General features: G+C 46.9%; 1 protein-coding gene across 3 annotated transcripts in view; it reads right to left on the bottom strand.

Annotated features, from left to right (window-relative positions):
• Positions 1-24631, bottom strand: part of LOC122577274 (homeotic protein ultrabithorax) — a 140645-nt gene that overhangs the window by 54185 nt on the left and 61829 nt on the right. Inside the window, exon 3 of one of the 3 annotated variants that reach the window (XM_043748501.1) lies at positions 6221-6278. The exons of the other annotated variants lie outside the window; for them this stretch is intronic. Coding sequence (XP_043604436.1) covers positions 6256-6278 — 23 coding nt within the window. The 3' untranslated portion in view covers positions 6221-6255. The remainder of the gene's footprint in view (positions 1-6220; positions 6279-24631) is intronic. 3 annotated transcript variants of the gene reach the window in all.

Genomic DNA, 24631 nt, shown 5'->3' with positions numbered 1-24631 from the left:
AGCTACGTACTGGATTTTACGTTATCGCGACAAACATTTCCTCGTGACGTTTATTCGCGCTTTCCTTGTTTTCCATCGAGCAAGGGTTGCACAAATTGGCTCGTCTGCAGGTAAACGGGCGGATGCGACGATTAAACGCGTGATCGTCCGTTCATACGATCGCGTAACATAAAATGATAATCGAAGATACATGTGGCACGATGACGGACTGAAATTTATCAGCGATGCTACACGGGACCGGCGATCGATTAAGGAATCGAGGCGTTCGTCGCTCGGTATGGAAACGCCGGAACGCATGCGCACCTATTAACGTTACCCTGAAACGGCGTCTACAAAATTTGCCCGGGCAAATGGCAAATAATCTGATTACATTTGCATAAAACCGTGCAGCAAATACAGTGTTGATACGCGGAGCCTGGCTGGAATGCGAACGAACAGAGAACGAGACGGAGGAAGGGAAGGACCGAGAGACCGCGCAGGAAAAAAGATAATTCAAACGCGAGGGGGTAGTTGGAGGGTGTCGAGCGGCGAGCAGCGTGCGATACGGCAAAGGAGGAAGGAAGGGGCACGCGGTTCGAAGAAAGAAAAAGTCAATGAAAAGAGAGAAGGCAGGATGGCGTCGCGACGCGTCCACTTCTTCCTCGTTCTATCGTTCTTCTTACGTTGAAGATAGGAGAAGAGAGTGGAGAAGACAGAGGGGAGGCCGGGGTGGGAGGTCCAACGTGTACGCGGTGCAACGAATTTTCAGCGGCGTCGACGGTGGCGGCAGCATCTTAAGCTTCATGCAAGGCAAATCAACCCTCCTGAAAGCGAAGTGCTATTCCCGGATTGCGCTAGCAGACCCTTTTACTTATATTTAAATTTGAAGATGGAAAGGTCGCGCGAGAGAACGAAGCCGGCTGTACACGGCAGAACGTCGGGACAAATGAACGAACACGATTCGCGGATACAGAGCGTAGCAGAGCAGACTAGAGCAGAAGAGCAAGATAGTGGAGAGGAGGCGCTAGCGCGCCAACCAGATACGAAAAGCTCGACTGCTGCAAATAACCAAAATGGCTGGCTAATCCAAATGGAATCAGGATACACTTAAACGAATTGCACAGGCTGAATAAATCATTGGAAACTGCGGGATTGATTTGCATATCCGGCGAGGCATTATGCCACCGTCAGCCCTGTTCCTGCGGTAACAGAGGGCGAACCGAATCGGAGCAGGGGGATCTAAAGTCAGACAAGAGCATTCTCGAGATTGGCTATATTTCAGGAAGCGCAACCGAAATACCGGGGCGCGTTTGACTGAACGGTCGCGCCCGTTCGATGAAACCTACTAGAAACCGATATATAACGCCTCTGTCGAATGGCTTGCTGGCCGAGGAAACATTCGAGTTGATCGTGGCGGACGTGTGCTTGCGCTCGTGCGAGCAAGACCAGGCTAGGATAGAAATTTATGTGGTTGATCGCGACGCTATTGGCCTAATTATGTTAATCGCCGTGGAATTTCCGGCAGGTGAATTTATTCCGTCGAGTATGCTCCCGTGTGCACGCGAGAAACATTACCCGAAGCGGTAATTAGAGCGAAATCAAATTGCGTCGGGGAAAGGTTAAGAGAGAGATGGCGATCCTCTTGGGCGATGGCGTGATATGTGGACCAATAAACTGACGTCGAGTCTAATGGTCCGAGCGTCCGGAAGATCGATGCCGCTATTGGATTACCGACGTCCGCGAGTACGTGCCTGACGTTCCCGAAAGTAACGGCATCTTGAAATTATGAAACGTTCATTTTCGGATCGGCAAAACGTTGCGGGCTCTCGAATTTTGAAGCTAATTTATATCCTAACGATAAATACAAGCGCAACGAAAACTTAATTACCACGTTTCAACTCCACAAACGATGTAACCTGGCGGTAGCCACCCGCGTGATAATCAAACAGCTGAAAAATTCTACCAAATTGGACAAATCGTGGATGCAAAGTATTAAACAAAAACAAGAAAAAAAAAGAGAAAAACAACGCTTCCTTTGCGTCGAACGTATCGTATACCGAGCCTACTTGAAGGGATGATCCTGGAAAGAACCGGAGGGAACGAAGGACATGGAGAGACGGAAATGTACTTGCATTCGCGCCCTATCTCCCATAAATAAGATTCCTTTGTACCACGTTTTTTGTCCCTTCGTTTCACGAATTCCTGTGTGTCGGCGCGCAGCGTATCGAAAATACGGGAGAAAGTTGCGAAACAATGCAAGGAACGTCGTACTGTAAGATGAAAGAACGAGGCGAGGATGAAGGAAAAAAGCTATGCGGAACAAAGGAGAAAGCTAGTCATAGAGTTCTCCGGCCGAGAAAATGTGGTGTCAAGAGCCCTGCTGAACACCGACGACTAAGTCAGGTATTTACCGTACTCTCTGGAATGCCTTTGAACGAATGAAGCTGTTATCGAACGTCCCACTGCACCTAACCGACGACTAACATGCTGTCTACCGGTCTAGAATCTAATTAATCCCGCGTTGCTAGCGTGGAATCAAAATGAGGCACATTATTCCTTTGGAATGGCGTGTCTGATTGATCGAGGCGATCGTCAAGCTCGAGCTTCGTGTATCATTATACGTCATTGAACGAGACAGAAAAACATTTCATCGTTCATCGAATATCTTTCTTGCGGTTGTTCTACGACCTACAATTTCCAACACTACATCAAACATTGCGATCGCTGGGTCGGGGATTGACAATTTCTACGATTGACATTTTATAGACCTTTCAACGACAGAGTATTCATGATTTCCTTGCTTTCCTTCAAAAGAAGGATAAACGACCGAACGAGAGTAGGAAAGATAAATCGGCAAAGGTGAAGAAGAAGTGGAACATTGGGTATGGTCAAGGTAGGGACACGTTATAGATCATAGAGGGCCGAGGATCATTGGCAAGCGAGTAGGAAGCAGCCCTCTGCCTGGGCATTTCATTATATGGCGAGAGTCGCGCCGTGCCATTATTATTCACGCGTCTCTGGTTGCGTGGGCTCACGACCCGCAAGAGCTACCACTGTCAGCCCTGCTGAATTATAAGGGCATTACGACGCGCGACTGTTTGTGGCCGTTAATCGCGGACCTTCTGGAAAAGCTGGAGACAGCCGACGACCGACACGTGACTCATACACGCGGCGACGACTTATCGAAAGTTGCGGGACACGCGAGTCACCGGACAACCTGCGATCGTTGCTCGAACGAGAGGGAACGCGTTTCAAGGAAAGCGGTGAAAATTTGTCTCGTCTAGACGAAATGTTTTTGCAGCGGCACGTCGACTATAAGCATCAAGGATATGCGATTATAATAATGGCGGGAGCGGCGCGGGTATATAGTCGGGCTGGAAATAAAAGCAAAAGAATTCGCAGCCGTAGCGAGTAAAGCTGCTGTAGACTGCGATGCCTATCGGTGCACGGGAAACAATCATTGATAATGCGCAGTCAACATTCACGGGCAATTATTTACCCGTTGAACGCGTATTTTGTAATCTACGTAAAGCGGAGTAATTACACGTCTTCCTGTAATTACATGCAAATTATAATAATGTATCGTTGTTGCGATGAAAGTTTCTTTTTTCTTTTCCCCTTCTTTTGCAAGAGCTCCGAGCGGCGACCAAGCAGTTTCCAGAGCAACAACTCGCCGATCAACGCGCCACTTAACATATCGCGCGACGTCCACCATTATACGCTGTACACTGTCGACCGCTCCGAGCCTACGATTTCTACAGACCGCTTATTTATAGAATTACGGGCCCAGCAGCCAGCGACCGGTCGATCGCAATCCTACAAACGCAACGGTTGTTCCTTATCACGCGAACAACGAGCTTAGCCCTCCTCGCCCTCTGTATTCGTATTAGATGGACGCGCGTGGTACGGCATATAAGTACGAGACTTACGTAAGTACGCTAGTGATCGCGTAAATACATATATCTGGAAAGTTGGGTAGAGGATTCGGGATACGTTTGAAGAGCCGAGGGAGATAAATAATCGTGACAAGAGAACAACAGAGGGAAAGGCCACGATACAACGACAGAAGCACAGAGGAGAGCGGTAACGGCAGAAGCCGTTCCGCCGATCCAGTCGCATCGCTCCGAAGCACAGTCGGATGGACGTTCTTTCTGAACGAAACCCAATTAAGAAATGTTTTGTCCGGCTAGCGGGTAGGCAGTGGGTAGTTGAAGAGAAAAGAGAAAGAAGAGGACGAAGATGGGGAGGATCGGAGGAGATGGCAAAGGATCGAAGAGAAGAATCGAATAAGAGCACGAAAAGCGTAGGCGAGGAAGGCCAGGGGAATGATCGAATATCGCAGCATGAGTCCAAGGGGGATCGAATCCTCGATCGAGGATCGGAGGTAGGATATACTGGAAGAGAAAGAATAAGCCAAAGGGTCCACACACGGGTCTTTCGCATAGGCGGTAGAACGGCAGCTGTTTGAGTCGAGCAAATTAGTAGCCGGCACGTGATTGGTCTGTTACCGCCCCGTCTATATTGCAATAACCACCGGAGCCACGCCGCGATACTTGCGAGCGTGAAGCGAGAGCCCCGGTCAAACGCTTCTCTTCTTCATGGTACCGCTTGTGCGTGCGCGCGTCCACCTTCTTTCGTCTTTTCTTTCTTCTCTTTAGCCCCGGCTCTTTTCTCTATCCCTTTCGGTCTTCGTCCCTTGCCCTCACACCCGGTCTACCTAACCCAACCCCTTCGATCTTCGTGTTCCCTGAACTCCTCTTTCGAAACCCTTCCGCGCCAGCTCGCAATTTACTCGCGATATCTTTATGCCGGAATTTACGAGCAGATAATCATCGGAGGGATGTTCCGGCATTTTTCGGCCAAATTATTATTATTTATATTGCGATACCCCGCGGACAGAGATCCAACGTCTTCGGCCGGCATTAATTAACTCGGGATCCGCGGTGATGCGCCCGAAGAAAATGTCTTTATTACCTGCCGATCTTCGCACGAATCGTTCCACCACCCTCGTCCACTGTCGTTTCACGCTCTTGCACGTTTCTCCACTTCTTTACTTCTTTAAAACCCAACATATCACGGCAACCTCTATGTTCGGATACGAATGATCGGACACTTGGCTTGCGAAAAATAAATTTGCGCAAAGTCGGCGATAAAATAATCTCGGACGTTAGACGCGGCCGAAGAGATATTTCCCATCAACTTTTGCAATAATTAAGAACAAGAAATAATAGGTGCCTCGACTGTCAAGTTCGAAAGGAACGACAAATTACAAGGAGGCGAAAGGGCTAGCGGACACTAGGCGGACACAGTTAAATCACAGTGATGGTTTACACTCGCCCACTGTCGTCTGCCGCCTCTCTTCATTTCGCTGCGACAACGCGACTCCCTTTCTCTCATTCGTTCGCATTGCACGCGGCTCTTTCTCTCCTTTGAACAGCTTTCGTGTACGTGTACCTGCCTCCCCCGCCTTCCCGCCACTTGCCCGTTATCCCTTCGCCTTCGTGGTGCGCGCGATGCTTCCCGGAATCGAGGGAAAATAAAAGTCAGAGGAGAATACAGCTGAAAGAAAAAGGAACGACCGAGAGGGAATAGCCTAGCCGCGGACAGAGAAGCAAGAGAGGGTTGTAAAGGGGATGGGAATGGAGGAGAGGGGCGTCACGGAACTCATGCAACGTGAGTGGGCCTAAGGCACGACCGCTGTTGCTGGTGCTGTTGCTGCTGCCGGTGTGCTGTTGATGCTGATGCTGCCGCTGGTGCAGCCAGAGAGGAGTTCTCGAGAGCGATATCTACCTATCTTGATGCGATACAAGCAGCCACCTTCTATGCGATATAATCCCATTGCCGATGGGATCCGACGTGTTGCGCTGCTCGACGAAACCGTGCTAAGATAGAGGGGGTCGTAAATCCTCACTAGCTACCGTCCTGCTGACTCCAACGAGCTAAGTTCCCTTGCGCCTTATAAAGCCTAACCCTCTGACTAAGCGATCCGGACGCTACCGCTAGACGTTTCTTCCTCGTCGAGCTACATGACTGACGACCATATTCCAACCTTTGTTTCGTCCGTTTATTCGCCAGTCATTAAAATCGTAATCGTCGTTTCATGGGCAAAGTCGACGATGCTATCCGAATGATAAAACGGTCGCTATACTGATCGCAACCTGTCGTTTACCATAGGACTATCGTAACGCGATCGAGCATGACTATATAGATTTGGAAAAGCGTAGACGGTGTTGCTACTTACTCATACCGTGACAACGTTCGCTTCTTCGTTCTTTGCTACGAGCTAGCGGAACGCTTACCTGCAACAAAACGAAAAAGCATGGGATTAGAGTGACAAGTAGCAGTCGGATCGATTATTTCGCAATAAATGCTAACGATATTGCCGATCGACGTTTCTCGCGATTTCGTTTCACCTCTGTGGTGTATTTATACACGTTACATGTACGTATTGCCGAGAGTGGAGCTTCGTAATCAGCCGTAACAGCAGGAGGGTAACGATTAGCGAAACGCTGTGCACAGTTGGACGCCGACTTGTCCAAGTGATTACGCGGCATCGTCGTACGCGTTCTCTGTGTCTTCATTCCCGTCGTGCCGTTTCAAAGATCGTTAAAGTTAATGCGACGTATACCGAAGTAGGGCAGATTGCTCGGCCCGATCGCACGTACGTTCATTACGCGTTCCACGTCGCATAGCTTTATCGCGGCATGCCGTAGGCGGCTCGGCTCACTCGTCGTCATCGTTAACGAAGAAAATGCGAGCCGAAAGTTGAAACGAAGCGATCCGATTAAATCAACCGGACCTCGAAGCTGGTCGCCTGTTCCTCCGCAGCGGTTTTCGAAGCGAAACCGCGATCGCCATTTGCGGCACGCGGCCTCTTCGTCAAGCCCTGCCCTTGGCATTCGAGGGAATTTCGGCGAACAAAGTTGTTGAATATCGGTGGAGAAGAAAATCGCCGGGGAACGGAGAAAAAGATGTACGTGCTGGTCTCAAAGGGGGAGGAACGACACATAGAAGCTGCTAGGAAGACTGATAGTCCTCTGCGTTTCATTACCACCTCGGGAAACCGGTAACGCGACCGTTTTCTATTCCCCTCACGATCATCCACGAGTATGATGGTCGGAATTGAACTTCTTCCTCGGGAGAAAAACGCAAGTGGAGCACGCGAAACGAACGCTTCTTGCGTAATTATGAGCGAGGACGGTAGGGAGGCAGGGCAAGACAACGAGCCAGAGTTTCTTTCGGTAGAGGCGTATAGCCATCTTTAACGAGGAATACGGAGAAAGACGAGCTGTCGAAACGGGCCGGCGTAATTTCAAAAGAGGCCGTTCCGGTTTGATCGACGTTCCGCCCGCGGATTGGAAGATTTCGGGGTAGCATGCGTGGGGTGGCGGTTGCCGATGGTGGTGGAGGACGCGCGCAAAACTGCGATGCATGCCGTGGTAGCGGCGCAGCAGTCAGCAAGAAGAAAAGAAAGAGAATGAAAGAAAAAGGAAGAGAGAGAGGAGAATGGGGAGAAGGTGGACGGGGAGAGCCTTTAGGAAACACGGTATTCAGGAACCCGGGTGGAAAAAGTGGTAGGTTGGGCCTGACGAGTCGCCATCTCTGCCGGCGTCACATCACGTAGCGGGCCCCGAATGGCGGGCTCGAGATATAACGAACCGTCGGCTTGCCGGCGAGAAAAAGTTGGACGATGGCCAGTTACGTACCGCGTCACCACTATCCACCACGACGCTCTATACCTGCTTCTCGGTGGAAGAAGGACGAGGAGAAAAGCTCGAGGGAAGCAGCACAGGAACGAGGGACACGTAGCGAGCAAAGACCGAGAGAAAGAGAGAGGAAGGGGGAAAGAGTAAAGAACGAACAGAAAGGAACGGTCCAGATCCTCGTTCTTTCAACCAGCCACTTTCGTTCCTGGCCGCATTCAGCGAACGGGAGGCCCCAGGCTGGGGCTAATGGGACGCAATTAAACGATTGGTATCAAAGAGCACCGCCGGTCGCGCTCGCGGGAATGTCGCGAACTAGATGGCAATGCCGGGGCTTCTGCAACAACGGCAGAAGCACACGGAGGCCCACGGTTGATTCGCTGCCGTGGAGAGGACGAGTCTAGAAAAATCTCGGCCGCGTCCAATTCCATCTCATTAGTGGAGGGAAACGGCAGCTGATGCTTGTCTCTCTTGCGGTCTTAGCGCAAGAAGAAGAAGCGTTCGGAAGCCATGTATGGAACCGGTCTCCCTCTGTCTCCCTATCTATACACCCGTATGTACTCGAACGGTGAATATACCGGGTGTCGACCACGTACCTCGTATTTCTTCTCACGATACGGACAGCCGGGCAGACGATCTAGCATTCTTCTCCGTACGATAACCACACGCTCCTGCACACCGGAGGACACAGCCGGCCAGCGAAATAAGGACCGAGAGAAGTTGGCCTAACTGCCAACTTCTGCATAGAGATTCGAGGATAACACGACCCTTCTGCTCTCAGGCTGATGCAACCATGAGCGGGAATCGACTGTACCGTGCTTAGTCCGACACTATACACGTTCTCCAGTCTGATCGACGATCCCAGCGTCGCGGGACGATTCCATTCCGTTCGTTCGTTTAACAAGTACGAGTACGTTACCCGTTTATGGGGCGAAACAAACGACGGCGAGCCTCGGTCGAACTCTAAAAACTTGAAACGCCTGAAACGTTAAAGGTTTTCGAAGCAACGACATCTGGACTTTTAAGTGCACCCCAGATATATCGTGACGTCCTTGAAATCGCACCAACCAGATGACGAATCGCGCGAAATACGTTACAGAAAATTAGCAGCATTTGGACAGGACACCCTGTACATGTGGACCGCGCTTATATTCCGTATGTGCATATATTCTACACGTATATACCGCGCACAGGCCATACCTGCATGTAGCATGCACATGCATGCGCCGCAAAACAAAGCGAGCTCGTTAGGAGGTGCATTGCAACGACTGCACTCTTTGCTCTCCGGTACATCCTGCTGGCGGTCTGAGTCCGCCGACTTCGGCCTCCGGCCGACTCGCTTCTCTTTGCCCGTTTCTCGCCATTACGAACAAACTCATACTCGAACACGCTTTGGCTTTGTTCGTGGTTCGGTACCAGTCGCCAAGGAAAGGGTAATTGCCTCCAGTCTCTCCCGGCAATGTTCGAGAGATCCCTTTGGCAAACCGTGGAATTGCGTATCGTACCGTGAGATCGATCGTGTAAACTGCGCGCCAGTCGGCGAACGAGTCCCTGATTTACGGCCGTATCGAGCAGCCCAGTCCACCTAGGATTTCAGAGATAAGACGGCTACTACTTTGGCGTACGCGCCACGCTAAAACCGATTGCCAACGTCTCGCTTGGAAAAGACCATCGATTAGAAAATGCCACGAGAGCTAGGGTTCTCGATAACGAAGGAAATACGTTTGCGCGGAGGTTTACCATTTTTCTGATCGCTTCCGGACGCTCGATACTCTTCGTGCATAACCGATGGAACGCGTCGTAAAGGATAAGACGGGTAGGAGAGACCGGTAGCCTTAAGGTCGAGATAAAACCCGAACAGTGAAATATCACCTTATTAATGCCAACCGCTTCATTAACGTCAAGCGTTAACACGTGCACAGTCGGTCAGAAGGCAATCCGTATCCGAAGCGAAATTATTACGCGGTGCGCTCTCCTGGCTACGGTACAGGGTGGAACGTGGCCGAACGCTTTGCTTGTCGATAAAGAGCGGATCCTTCATAAGCGCGGCAAACCGCATAACTCTAGCGCGCGGCAGACAAGCAGAATAAGAGGAAATATGGGAGGTGATCGGCCTCTCTTCGAGGTGGAGTCATGCGAGCACGGCCGTGTAGCCCTGACTGCAAAGAGGAAGACGGAGAAAAAAAGATCACGCGGGTGGAAGAGAGAGGGCGGTTGGTCCCAAGAGAAAGAGGCTGCACTAGCAAGAGAAAGAGCGGACGAGAGAGTGTAAGAGAGCGAAAAAGAGCGGGAGAGAGGCTCCGAGCGAGCGCCAACTGGGCCGACATAGCTCTCGACTCTCCAGGACGAGTTTATGCGATTTTTACACTCGATCTGATTTTTTGGCGGCGCGCCTCGCTCTCGCGAGACAGATATATGTCCCACAAGCATACAAGAGCCGCGCGTATAAAGACATCGAAGCGAAAGCCAACGAGAATTCCTCATCCCATCCTCTCAGCTCACCCTGCTCTGTTCCCTCTTCGGCCTCGCTCCTCTCCTTCGCGAGCCACGGTACCCCATCATCCTCTTTGCCACCATACTTGGTATACCCCTCTTCCTTCTCGACCGTCTCCCTTCTCCTAACTACCACCACCTTCCCTCCCTTCTTCTTTTCCCTTCTCTCACCCCCTTCCCTTCGCAAAGCCCAGCAACGGGAACAAGAATACGAAGAGTCGAAGGGCCTCGCCCATAACCGGTTCAGTCTCTCTCGTCATCGCGCTCTCCTCTACTCCGCCTCGACAAACCGGCAACCGACTAACTTACCTACCTGATCCACATAGATATGCCCACGATCGGATACCCAATAAACTGCTGCTTAATCGCGCCACCGTCTTCTCTGACATACATTTTCGTCAGCTATTTCGCGAAACGTCGATGACGACCAATCCGCCACGGCTCCAGCCTCCGACTAGTCTGTTCTTAACGCGACCCCACGGCCACTTCTGGCCGAGTCAATTGTCACGCACGCTAGACCGTTAATTCGTTAAACTACATCGTTAACGCTAGCCTTGGTAAAACCCTTCTAGTCGTTTGGTCGATACACTGTAATAAGGAGCGCAATGCTCGTTGTTGCCTCGGTCTACCTTTGAGAAAATAGAAAGAAGGGAGAGAGAAAACGAGCGATCGTTAGCGAATAGCGAGCCCAGTAATTTCCGCGTATCCCGAGCAGCGGCGAGAAAAAAGTTCCGCTTGACTGGCGACATCGCTCATCGGCCGAAAGAATCGTCCAATTTGCGGGACTCGTTTTGCGTCGCCCTGGCCGCCACTGCGCGCCATGTGCGCGCTTCCAACGACCAGAATAGGAGGGAAAAAAAAAGGGGCCTGCTTTCGATTAGAAGGTTCGCTGGGACCGTTTTCTTCATGGCAGACACGCGAGCACGCGAGCAACCGATGTACGTCCGTGGACGAGAATAAAGGGGGTTGTCGATTCGCCGATCGTAACACAGGGGGAAGGAAAAAAATTTCTTAACGCGGGGAACAGCGGAGAGGCTGCACGGACGGTGTAGCGTGGCACGGCTATCCGATCGAGCAGTACTCACGCATACGGGCCTCACTGTGCCTCGTGTACATAAGCAACGACAGGTAAGAGTGCAAAAGCGAGAGCAAAGAGTTAAAAGAAGAAACGCTCGTGGAACAGCGTCCACTCATCACGCGGCGTGTAGCCGGCCTTTACATAAGCGACCATGCCGCCTGGCGGCGAAAGCGAACGAACGCTTTTACAACTCAATGCAGAGCCCTCCTGAAGGCCCCTTCAAGCTATCTTTCTCTCCATTCCTCTCCCCCGTTTTCTCCGTCGCGTTTCTCTCCCTTTAACCACTCGCCCTTCTTCGGACCTCGCATGTTTCTCTCCCTTGCGAGAGGACCAGTCGTAGCGGTATATGTACGCGCGCGTACCACTATCTCCTCTCCTCTCCTCTCCTCTCTTTTCTTCCTTCGCCGAACCGACGCGCATTTATATTCCCGCGAAAAAGACCAGCTTATTCGCGTCTCGTGACATTCGACGCGTATTCGGGCGAAGAGGTAGCCAGGGATTCGAAATAGCCGGCCGTCTTTCGACGTCCTCGAAACGGTGTCGAGGCCGACGCGTATCCCTCGACGATCGCATTTTTCATCCGATAGCTCGTCGAAATTTCGTCACGTTCGCAATGAAAAGTTTGAAGGGTAAGCAGTCGCTGGAAAACCTGACTCGCCTGCAAGCACAGCCTGCCGAACATCGATAATTTGTATGTTCTCGTTCTCGAGTCTCTTCTGAGAGAGCAACCGAATGAAACAATGTAATCGACGATGGTTAACTTTCCGCGCAACGAGTGCCCGTCGTGGTAACCGCGTCGCGTGAAGAATTGCATACGCCAGATATATCTAGACCATCGCGCGCTTCGGCCGGAAACCGGGTTTTAATTAATACGAATTAATAATTAATAGCGAGACCGTGCTCACGGTCAGCGAGTATCGTCTTCGCGCAAAAAACGATCGAAAAGCAGAGTAGAATGGGAGGGTCGAAGAGAAACGGCACGGCAGAAGGAGTTAATTATCGCGTCCGTATGATTCCACCGCGGACACGATAATTAACTCAATCCCCTTCTTTGTCTCTCCCTTTACCCTCGTGCGGCTTTTTATTCGCTGCGACACCAGGTATACAAGCCACGAGATATTCAATATCGCGAACGGTTAATGAAGGCTCTCGTCCGCCAAGTGTAACGCAGATCAGCGCCGTCCAGAACTCCAGAAAGACACGCCGCCTCGGTCTTTAAACGAAGCACAGAGCAGCGATGATACGTTGCGTCAGAGTAGATGGTGTCTTTTATACGGTTCGTTATTGCGCGCCTTACTAAACCATCGTTCCCGTTGCTCGTCTTTGCCTATTCGCCTCGCTTGGGTGCCCCTGATCATCGAATCGTACAGAACAGAACCACCCCAATATTATCTTTCACTTAAATTTTGTCTCGTTCAACGAGTGAGACATGCTCTTTCTACGCAGACAATTGTTTTCCTGCAATCACTGCAATCTTCATCGCGCGTCCCAGGGTGAGCTTCCCATAGTAAACGGCCAGGTGCGCGTCATCTCGCCTAGTTTGCCCTGAACGGATCCCTACGTGGCGTTCTAACGACGCGCCTATGATTTATGGCCCCCATGGTCCGATAAATGCGATTCCTTTGGTCGTTCGACGACTGAGAAACGTTCATTTTGCGAAAGATCTAGGACGTTGGGAAAGAAATCGATGATTTCTACGAGCGATGTTATCGGGGTATCTCGGGCGTTCTCTAAATTGATTTCCAGGCCTCGTGAACGGCACCCCAATGGAACAGCCGAACGCCCTGCCTCTTATCTGGCAACGTCCCTCGCATTTCTCTTACCCATTACGCGTCTTCGTTTCATTGGACGATACGCGAGCTACCTGGAGAATTTTTAAACGAAATATCTAAAGGGTAAAAGGAAGGAAAAGAAAAAGACTGCAAATCTTGGTGCTAGAGTTACAGCTAATTAACAATACGCGGCGAACGCGTAACATTTTTCTGGCTTCACCGAGCCCATCAATCTTTGAGTTACGCGTGAATTAACGCGCGCCGACGCGGTCGTGCTCTCGTCGAAGCTGTGGAAATGCGACACATTGGGCAAACACACGGTCGGCCGGATTTCCGCCGTTCACCGAGTTCCCGAACTCATCGTCAAGCGTACAATTTCGGACACGCGGAATTGTAACGACAATCCTCAAATTGCTAACACACCGGGACCTTGTTAAGTATTCAGCTACGCGCACACTGGTTTACACGAGCGTCCGTTTTCCAATTCGGCCGATGCGAATAAGGGAAGTTTGACAAGGGGGAAATCTTTCAGCATGATCGATTGTTAGAAATGGCACGGCGATTCGTTCAAAGTAACGGAAAATCGAGTACTTGGAACAAGCATGACGAGCAAATTATTAAAATATAATCGATATTAATTACGACGATGACGACATGGAAATTTGACTTGACGTTTGCTTAGAATTTGGATGGAGAATAAAATTAAGATATTGTACAAAATAGAATTCCTAGAAGACATTAGAAAATACAAAGAGATTCATCGACTAAACGTATTAACCAGTTGCAAAATTATAGGATCGAACAAGCGTATGATTCGTACCAATAAATAAAAGTCATGAAAAAATCCAGCGAACAAACGTTCTGCCTAGTTACAAAATATTAGCAGAGTTACTCAAGCTAACCGGTTCTATTTCATTAGTTATTTCGTAGCACAGCGATTGTAGCGCCAACTATCTATCGTCCCTGCTACTTTATTTATACATGACGTGGCTAATTAAGCGCGTAAAACTAGCAAAAAATGCTGCGTTAATCGCATCGGGGCAATCCGACGAAGTCGGTCAAGCGTAAAAGCATATGCGCGATTACTGTGTACGCACGATTACTACAGCTTTTACGTGGCAGTTAATTATTTATCAGTAGAGCACGTCATCATGCCGATAAGTTTGAACGTTATCGCGCAGAATTTGCCATATCTTGCACTTTCCATTCATTTTTTTTTTCCGTCCATCCCAGCGATGCACGCCTTCGCGTCGGTAGCCACGACACGGTCGTTAATTTATAATCGAGCTCGTTACCCACGAATGAAAACGTTTCCTCGTTAATTATCGCCTTTAATTTTTACTCGACACCGAAGCGCGAATATAACCAGCGCTAGTTTCAACGGTGACGACGAATAGGTCCATTCCAGTGAAAAATAAAAGCCTCGAAAACGAAACAAAGATGAATTAAAGATTATCTCACGATGGAGTTCTAATAATACATTGCCATGTCTGATTATAACGCGTTAGCGATCTGGAGAATTGTGTCCAATTTATAGAGACAGTCGAGGTATCCGACGGCAACAAATCAATGGCGTCTTTACGACGCCGCGAATCCAGTTCCGAGTTAAACTAACCTCTCATGTGTCCTTTTCTATAATCTAAAAACAATAAAGTCAATGTTATAAAAATCTGTCTAAGCTATGTTTCATCAAATTTTATAAAAAAAGTGACTCGACTTGAATTTTATTCGCGTGCATTAAAATAATTACGGGGATCAATTAGCACCATCATAATCGAAAATTGTTATGTCTTCTGTAAATACCTGCAATTACCTCAGTGAACATTACGATACTGGATTTTTACACCCATCATGTCCTGCGCGCATATTACTTTTAAAATGCCCGATATCCTTGGACATGAAATGTTGAAATTGCTTTTGCCGAAAGATGGTTTCGTAACGGTTGATTATTATCCAATACACGCTTGCTTAATGGCCTCCGAGGGAAATTATACGATGCGCGGTAAAAATGTCATCGGCGAATAATGCGAAAGGACAAACAGATCGATTATGATTACCTTTTTGCCGTAAGTGCATCGTCTCGAATCACGCAAGTCGTCTAATGATTATGAGGAGGAAAAGAAACGGAGAGAAAAGGGAAAAGAGAAAAAGGAATGCGTTGGAATCTTACTTGGCGCGACACCGGTTTCCGTCGAGATAATTTATCGCAAGAACATTTTTCGAGCCGCGATCATTAACCGTACTGTCGTAATTATCGTGCGCGTTTACCATCGCCAGTCTGAAGCAACACAAAATTGACTTTTACATCTTGATTTATTCACATTTTTTTCTTTTTCAATTGAAAACGATGACCTAATGATCTAATGGCGATGACACGCCGTTAGCTAGTCGTCTCGAACACAGCCGTTGGAACTTTTATCGAAGTCAATGTATTACTTTGAAATATCGATATACCCGCATTTAGACGCGACATCTACACTTGTAGAATATGAGGTTATGTATTTGTGACAGGTGTGCGTTTGACAAAAATTATCTGCCTACGTAAACCATTTGCCGAATTATTAAATGAAACGTCGTTTTGTTCGCATGGTGAAAATGAAGAAAACAGAACGATAGCCATGCAATTAAAATGCTAACCTAGGCGCACATGTAGTTTACGAAGGAAAATAATTAGAATAAGCAATCGCATACACGATGCAAATTAAGGCGGCACGTTTTTTAACTATTTCGGTTTTGTTGACCCTATAAAATCGAAAATGAGAGAAATATTTTTTAAGTTACGTGGATCTCTTAATTTTGTAAATGTTATTTTCAACAATGTCGAATAAAGTATACTAACTCAATCAACGATTACCGCTAGACAACGCGCAACTAGTACGACCAAAACAGCAGTAGCAATCTCAATTTATTCAATCAAAATTCAATTGCAAAACGATTTGGAAAATTTGAATAACATCGGCGATTCGTAAAATTGACATTGAAGTTAATGGAACTGCATAAACAGTGCAATAGCGCGCACGCAACAGAAGCATTACACTAAACCGTCCACAATCGGTAAATACCGAAATGATATGCGGTTCACCGCAAATGATCAAGCCGCAAAATTATCAGGTTCACGCGAGAAACATTAAAGAAGAGCAGTAATTTGATGAAAACAAAAAACTAAATTCAGAACACAGAATGCACTTGCACATACACGCACGTGCACGTATAGGTGAGCATCACAGGCACACGTGTGAACAATCGTAAGATGGCTCCATCATATCCACTTGGCGTCGAAATGAAAAGCCAACGGGATTTTTGGCGACTTACGTACCAGTTTCGGTGTCCAATCCGCGGTGACATCGCGAGCTGGACAACAATCGTGCAACGATACCGTGAAAAACAATGGAAAAACGGTTGAACCGAAATCGCGGCAGAGAAAAGATAACCGCGACGACACGGTGGCCATGTTGATCTTTCGCCCCACCCGATTCGTCGTGAGCGCTTAGAGCACGCACGATCGTTGCGCCACGGCGCGGCACGTTATCCACTGTTATAGGCCCGCGCGTTCCCTCATCGACCGGTTTTCATAGCCGTGTGCCAAGCTTGACTCCATCCCAGCATGCTCCCCGTTGGGTTCACCCGAGTCGCCATATTGCCATGAGACGAGTTCGAGCCAGATCTGCGCAGGTCGGATGCCGCGGAGGCAACCTTTGCCTCGGATACACCCACGTCGCGTATTTATCTATTAGATTTACATTGGCGATATATCCTTCAATGACCGATTCGACGCCTGACGCGGCCTTAAGTGCGCGATTAACAATATATCGAGTGCCACATGAACATTTAGCTTGGGAATGTTTCACTCTCAAAAGGTAAGCACGTGGATGCGCGAGTTTGCGTCTCTATGTAGCCACGGTTATAGTTGAACATGACAGAGAGCGCGTGTGTGCGTGAGCGAGGCGAGTATGACAGGCTGTGTACGGCGGCCATAATGGCATCGATACTAATAAAAGTAAATATTCTACTTTCGTTTTAAAACGAACTGCCGAAGCGTAACGAAAGATCACGTTGCAGTTTTGGAATCGTACCGGTTTCGTGCGTAATGCAGCTCGAAGAGTCGCCGTTTTACAAGATGCTTTGTTATCATGGTAGTACGCGTGCGTGGATCCGCTGACTCACGCACACAGGCACGCATAAACATTTGACATTGCAGTCGTGTTTGTGTCTGCGCGGTAAACCGTAAACGTTTATGAACTATTTATAAAAAAAAGTCTGATAAATGTACCGTCCGTCAGCAGAGGAAAATGCAGCATGTATAATGAAAATGTAAAGTCCGAAAATCGAAACGAAAACGACCGGACTGCCCCGACTATATATGGAGCTCCTAAATACGCGTTGAAATAATTATGAACATTACCGGGGAAATTTCGATTATTAAAGCACACCCGAAATTCTCAATAAAATACAATTATCCGAATTATTAATGAGATTTGTATAAAATATCTGACGGGGCGAAATTTAAGGATTGGAACGATTCCAACGAACGTTTCACGACCGAATTCCTCATTAACATCCAACGGGATGCGCTTTCTCAATTCTGCTGGCTGTCTTGTGTCAACAAAAGTGTTGCACACACAGTGCGCACAGACGGGTCTGGAATCGTAAATAAATCGTCCGGAAACGATACCACCACACGGCATCTACTCGAGTAGAAAAAACAAGTGGGTCCAAGCAGCGCCACATGTTGAAAATAAGTCATCATCTAGAAGCGAGTTTTTTCCTCCCAAGCGGAGAACCCGAAATACACCCGACCCCCCTGCCTTTATGTTATCGCGACTTTTAAAAAAGGAGGAAATAAATCGTTTCAAGTTGGATAATAACTCGTATCAAAAGTTGGTGAAACGAAACTTTTGCAATTACCCCTGGCGCTTTTATAAAAATGGGCAAAAATTACTTCGAGAAGACCGATATAACTCCCAATGTATTTCCAAGCATGATAAGAACCGTACATATTTTTTCCACCGATTCGCACAAGCCTACCTTTACCCTTTCTCGCACGGTCAGAAGTTTTTCCTTCGAAAACGATTCTCAACCGCGTTCCAATTACCACTATGCAAGCCATACATACGTCTTACACATATACTTCAAGTATACCAAGCTACGCGAAGCGCTCTATCTTCACCGTGATTACCAAAACGTCCGCAGAACTTCTCTGTATCCCCCAAGTATACCTGCTCATCCACCCGCGATACCGAGATGCTGTCTCGTCTTCAGAAACTGGTAGCAGTAGCCCAGACAGTGGCTATATACCGCGAATGAAAGCCACCGGATAGTTTCGCGGTGCAGCTAATTTACGCGAAGTCGAGCAATAAACATCGCGTCTCTCGCTAGAGAATACCAGGCGAACGCGCACACGGATGAACGAACGAACGAAGCTGAGACCGAGGAGAACAGAGCGAGAGGGAAAAGCGACAAAGTGCGTTCGTGTGTACGAACGAGAAGCATACGCACGTAGGGCGCAACAGTAGCCGTAGCGCCGGTTAATTAGGGTTTAAGTTTATGAGGTGCAGGCGCGCACGCCCTACCCCCGCCTCCCCCATTCCACCACCTCTCGCCACCCCCACCGACTCAACCCCTCCATCGCTTCCCATGGTCTTTGTCGCTCCCCGTTAAAGCGGTCTGGTTGTTTCTCTGTCTGCTACACCCCCACAAGCCCCCATCCCCATGCGCGCGATTCACCAAACCACCACCAGCACCGGTAACATCGTCCTTTGCATTCTACGCGCATACATATGCTTACACGGGAGGGATTAATATGTGCGTGTGCACACGAGGATATCAAACTTCACACGCGAGAGCAATAACAAATGTTGGACGTTCACAGCTTCACAGGTTTATCGCCGTTACCGCCGATTTACGCGTGGCTGTGATAAAAACAAAAAAAAAAAAAAGAAAGAAAGAGAGGGAGGGAGGAGAACAGATCGAAATAACGGCAGCCGGCTACCGAAAGGATGGTGATTACCGTCGCCTAAATGAAAAACCCGATACATTATGGGCTTTTCAACGGGAACGACCGACACCTATGCCGTATCACGTATGCTTCCGAAGATTCTTTGCCCGGCGGAATTTTTTGAACATTTCCTTTTTCACACCGGACACTCATACTTTGTAATTTCGATTAGTTTCGGCTAAGAACGTTTCCGGTACCGTATCAATCATTCGAACGATAGTAATTGCTACGAACCACGAACAAGAAATTTCAAATTTCGTCGACGTTAGAAAATGTAAAATTGTCGATAAAGAAATATTCGGCGAAAGTGACGTGGAAGCGTTTCTCGAGAAGAGTTAACGGTACGATTAAAGGCACGATACCGTTGAATACGCTGGGTCGTATGTAGCAATATATTTTGGTTTCCAGACAGTAACCTCTGTTCCTCCGAGCTGCTGTCATTGCTCTTCTTCCTTCCTTCTTTTGCTTTCTTTTCCTCTTTCGTGGCAACGTAGATCTGTCTACTGACAGATCCATTAACGTCGCCGATAGGCGTATAAGATTTACGCGCTACAAATACTTAATGGCGCGTTATAACCTGACGGCGAAATTTTACAATTTACGCGTCTTTCATTCTTCTTTATGTGACTCGAAATAGTACCATCTTTCAATCTGTTCGTTTCACCCAATCTTTTATTCAATGCTCGTAATTATAATCCTCTTCGTTAGTTTGCACAATATTTTGCAGACTCGAATGCCTCTGCCCGGCAAAGCACACGGGAAAGCACGTGGAAAATCCTTTGTGCAAGAACCAGTGTCGTTATCGGATGAAGTTATACGCTGGTCACTTAATGACTACACAATCTAATATCGAAGTGAAATCCGCCGATGTGCGTTGGCAAAATAAGCGATTGGTAATCCCGTTATTAATGAGCTTTACTCCGTTCACAATGGAAATTAATTGCACACGGTACGCTCGTATAAATTGCATCGAATTAAGATACTTCGTCATACGTTCTCTCTCTCTCTTAGTTATAATATCCTCGATGAAAATTCATAGATGTACGTTCGTTGAAATCGCCAGACTTTTCTTCGCATTTCTTGCTATCATCCACCCGTACGTTATTCCAGCGAAATTATCATAATACGTTTCCAGACTGCCATATATCGCTGGCTCGCGATTCTATCGTCCGCTAGCTACCGTCACAGCCCGGATCAGCCGCAGTACGCAAACTGCGAAAAGCATTTTTTCAATATTTTAACGATATTATCGCGTTACTCGTCGCTAATTACGTCCACCGATACTTGTACTCCGAGAAGATCTTGGCGTTTCAATTCTCTCACGTTTAAGCAGATAAACGTAAACACACCTCGTAGTCGAAATATTCCTGCTACATGTTATTCTAAAACCAATCTGGACACACGGAATACCACTGAGCCACAGAAACAAAATAGGGACATTACAAGCAAAAATTCTTAGAACAATAGTAAACGCATGGTACGTTAGAAACGAGGATATTCGGAAGGACCTGGTCAAGGAGGAGATCAGCAGATACGCGGAAAAATACAAGGGAAGAATAGCAACACACCCAAACGGGCTGGCTGCGGAAACGATCGACACAAGCGTAGAAAGAACATGTTATTCGTCATTGCAAGTTCCACAGTCATGAACGATCGAACGACAGAGTACACCGAGGTCCGAGCCGGTGAGTGCAGACAGCTGTGTAGACTCTGGTAAGAATTGAGTCCTCGAGTAGATCGCGTGTCGAGTCACGGTTATTCTATTATTTATCCAGAGCGGTGTGCTTGCTGGCCAGAAGGTGTCGTCAACAGCTCATAAAATCAGATCGGGTTTGGATGCGGGTGTTATCAATCTCGTTCAGTCTGAAAAGGGGATTCGGTGTGTTCGCGTGCTACGAACGAACGATATCAACCGGAAATCTCCTGTCGCAGGTTGGTCTCGCGCGAAACCTTGCATCGCGTGTTGCCATGCTACTGCAGTCGGACAAAAACCAACGAGAGATAAGGCCACCTCTTGGAAGAAGGGCTGAAACGGGTCGGAAGGAAGGAGGAGAAAAAGAAGGAGGTAGGGCGATTTGGAACACAAGAGAAAAGGAGAGAATCGCTGCCGCCGCGTGATACGGCCAGCTTTCGAATGCGCCGAGTGCAAACGAGTCCACCACTCGACGAAACTCACGCGGCCGTTCCCTCTTTCGTGATCTCCCGCGATATTCTTCAGGCCGACCGCTTCCATGTTGCACACGTTTATGCAGATATCCATGCACACATATCCGGGCGGCATACCGCGCGCCACGGAGAGACGCGCGCAAAAACTCGCGTGGGAATGCAAAAATGCGATTCACCGGTGCGGCGAACCACGACCGGTCTCTTCGCCGGAGTTTTTGCTACATCAGATAAAGGGCCAGCCGCTGAAAAAAAACCGCGGATTCGTTAACGAGTTCAAGTGCCCATTCTGGAGTGCGTCAAACTAATTGCACACGCGGATATCCTTCCTTAGGAACCTTCTTCCTTTATCGCGGTGCTCGCCAGTGTTGCGACCAGATTTTACATTGCCATAATAAAAACCGACCCTCTTTCTGTAATTCGTGCGAGCAGATACTCAACATTCCCTTTAGTAGCATTGGCATCTAATTTCATTGTTCAAAAGCGATAAACACCGGTGTCCGTCGAAGGTACATAGAAAATTTGAAATTGGCAAAGTCATACTAAAAAGTAGGGATATTCATATAAATAATAAAAGCTATTTCTCGAGCGGCGAAAAAGAGATAGAAGAATAGGATGTTCATTTTCATCGTTGCGACGATCTTTAACTCGATACTTGAACAAATATACGATCGCGCACACCGCGTGACTTCACTTATTATTACGTATCTGGGTGGCCGGGCGGGACGAGGGGCGAAAGCGAGCGGTATATATGTAAAGGGGGAGGGGAGGGTGGTACATAATATATATCTAACTGCGCCGCGCCGCGTAATTAAATCATGCCGACGGTTTTGCAATTAAACTCGATTATTTGCTCGTCGCTAGCCGCCCTGCGCGCACCGGCCTCGATTTAACTCTTTCAAGCGACGCGCGCCCACCCTTCGGCACCCTTCGTCCCATTCGTCCGATGCAATATCCTTCTACTTGATACCGCGGGGCCAGCCACCACCATCTCCGAGCTCATTTCAAAACGCATTCCTCTCGGCCGTTTAATTGCTGCTGAAATTCAATTAATCTTTCGACCAAGGTTTTCTCAGCCATCTATCCTTCTTTGTCTTTTAACTTGTCCATCGACGATACTCGTCGAGGTTGAGAAAGCGTTCTCGACTCTTGCGCAGTTACGGATTTTGATTTTATGATCGTATTCAGAAAGTTTTACAACGTAAAATGGACCGTTTTATATTGGGGGCTTTTATGGGACCGGTATATCGGCCGACAAAATAAAAACTGCTGGAAATTAAGTCTAAGGTTGACTGAGAATTTGCATTGTAGACGAAGGTTAAGGTGCAGCAGGTAGTTCCGGTACTTTTCTCGTTTATACGATGTGGTTGTTACGGGTAATAAAACGGCATCACCGTGACCGTGCTTAAATATCTGTGTACATGAAGAAATTTAGGCACCGTTTTCATACTTCTCCGCGTGTTCCCAGTGGCAAACAGAGAGCCTTGTGTCATTTTAATTTCAATTACGATGAAAAAGGACACGATGATACGTAATATGGAAGGGGACGATATTAACAGTAAGCGAGTCGTAGCCGCGACAGGAATAACAGTTTGCGATTTTGTCTCGTTGTAAAATGAGTCTTGTATTTTTAACTATTTCAAAGTCTTTTATTATTTTATTAGTCTTCTATTTTAAATTCGAAATTTCGAAAATACCGTTCAGCGGTAAAAAAGATCTTATCGGAGCGCAACTGGAGAAACGTGGGGATCACCTTGCATTATCCCAAACTTTCACCAAAGGAAAAGCGTCGTCCTCTTTTTTACTACCCCCCAAAAAATGACAAGGCGCCGCGGGGCCCTAACAAGGGAAACGGGCTAACTTTCACCGAGAAAAGTCAGAATCTTCGGTTTCTACAAACCGTTCTACACTACCGCGGCAAAGGTGCAGGAAAAAAAGTGAAATTTCAAAGGCAATAAAAAAGTAAAAGTCGTTTTTTTTTTGTTAGGAGACACGCAGCGACATAAAACATCCTTCGACAAGAAAGGGAAAGCTAGCCCTTAGGATCTTATTAAGAATTTGTGTTCTTTGCGTGACGAATCTTCCGGAAAACTTTCTCTATTCGTAGGACGTGAAAAAAAGAACTGGTTTGCTGCTTAAAACATTCGTTGCTACTATGCCCCTCTCCTGTCTGGACCAACGGAATCCAACTATGGAGAACAGCAAGTAATTCCAACATTGAAATACTTCAACGCTTCCAATGCACCTTTGTATGTCACCAACGAAGTAATACATCGCGACCTCAATATATCCACAGTCAAAGAATTAATAACAAAATATAGCAACAGATATAGCAAAAGAGTCAACAAACATCGGAACCCCCTAATAAATAAATTACTTAACACGTCGGACCAGATCCGCGGACTAAAAAATACCACCCGTTAGACCTAAGCACAAGATTTAATTAGATATTTATATTAAGTAATAATTACTTATTTATAATACTTATCTATAATAAGTATTAACTTATTACAAGTAATTAGCCAGGGAAAATTACTGAAAATTCTCAATGCGAGAATTGATCGTAAATTAATAATAAATAAAGAGAAAAAAAACTACGGCCCTCCAGAAACTTCACGCCTCTTTTATTAATGCTATTGTTCGTTTAAATAAAAATTGCTTCAATTTCACTGCTTTTGATGCTGTTTGCCTTTGTACATAATTTTGTGGAAACATGTAAACTGAAAAAACATCTNTTTATTAAAGCTATTCTTCGTTTAAATAAAAATTTCTGTTTCAATTTCATTGCTTTTGATGCTGTTTGCCTTTGTACATAATTTTGTGGAAACATGTAAACTGAAAAAACATCTTTTATTAAAGCTATTCTTCGTTTAAATAAAAATTTCTGTTTCAATTTCATTGCTTTTGATGCTGTTTGCCTTTGTACATAATTTTTTTATTTCTTTAATAATTTACATTCACAATTTGTCCAATTTGGACATTTGGTAGAATTTTTTAGCTGCTTGATTATCATGTGGGTGGCTACCCCCAGCGGGGTACCATCTTCGTGTCTGTTATGTTATACCCTTTGTGAGATCTGCTGGGTGTTTCCTGCTCAGTCTTCATTTCTATATAATTTTATAAACTGAAAAAACCTCTTTTATTAAAGCTACTCTTCATTTAAATAAAAATTGCTTCAATTTCATTGCTTTTAATGTTGTTTGTCTTCCTATATAATTTTGTCGAAACATGTAAACTGAAAAAACCTCTTTTATTAAAGCTATTCTTCATCTAAATACAAATTTCTGTTTCAATTTCATTGCTTTTGATGCTGCTTGCTTTTCTATATAATTTTGTCGAAACATGTAAACTCGAAAAACATCTTTTATGAAATCTATTCTTAATTTAAATAAAAATTGCTTCAATTTCATTGCTTTTGATGCTGTTTGCCTTTCTATATAATTTTGTC

This window comes from Bombus pyrosoma, linkage group LG18, assembly GCF_014825855.1.
Source record: "Bombus pyrosoma isolate SC7728 linkage group LG18, ASM1482585v1, whole genome shotgun sequence".
Lineage (NCBI taxonomy): Eukaryota > Metazoa > Arthropoda > Insecta > Hymenoptera > Apidae > Bombus > Bombus pyrosoma.
Note: the sequence above shows the minus strand (reverse complement) of the source record. Positions and strands in the feature narration are given on the sequence as shown.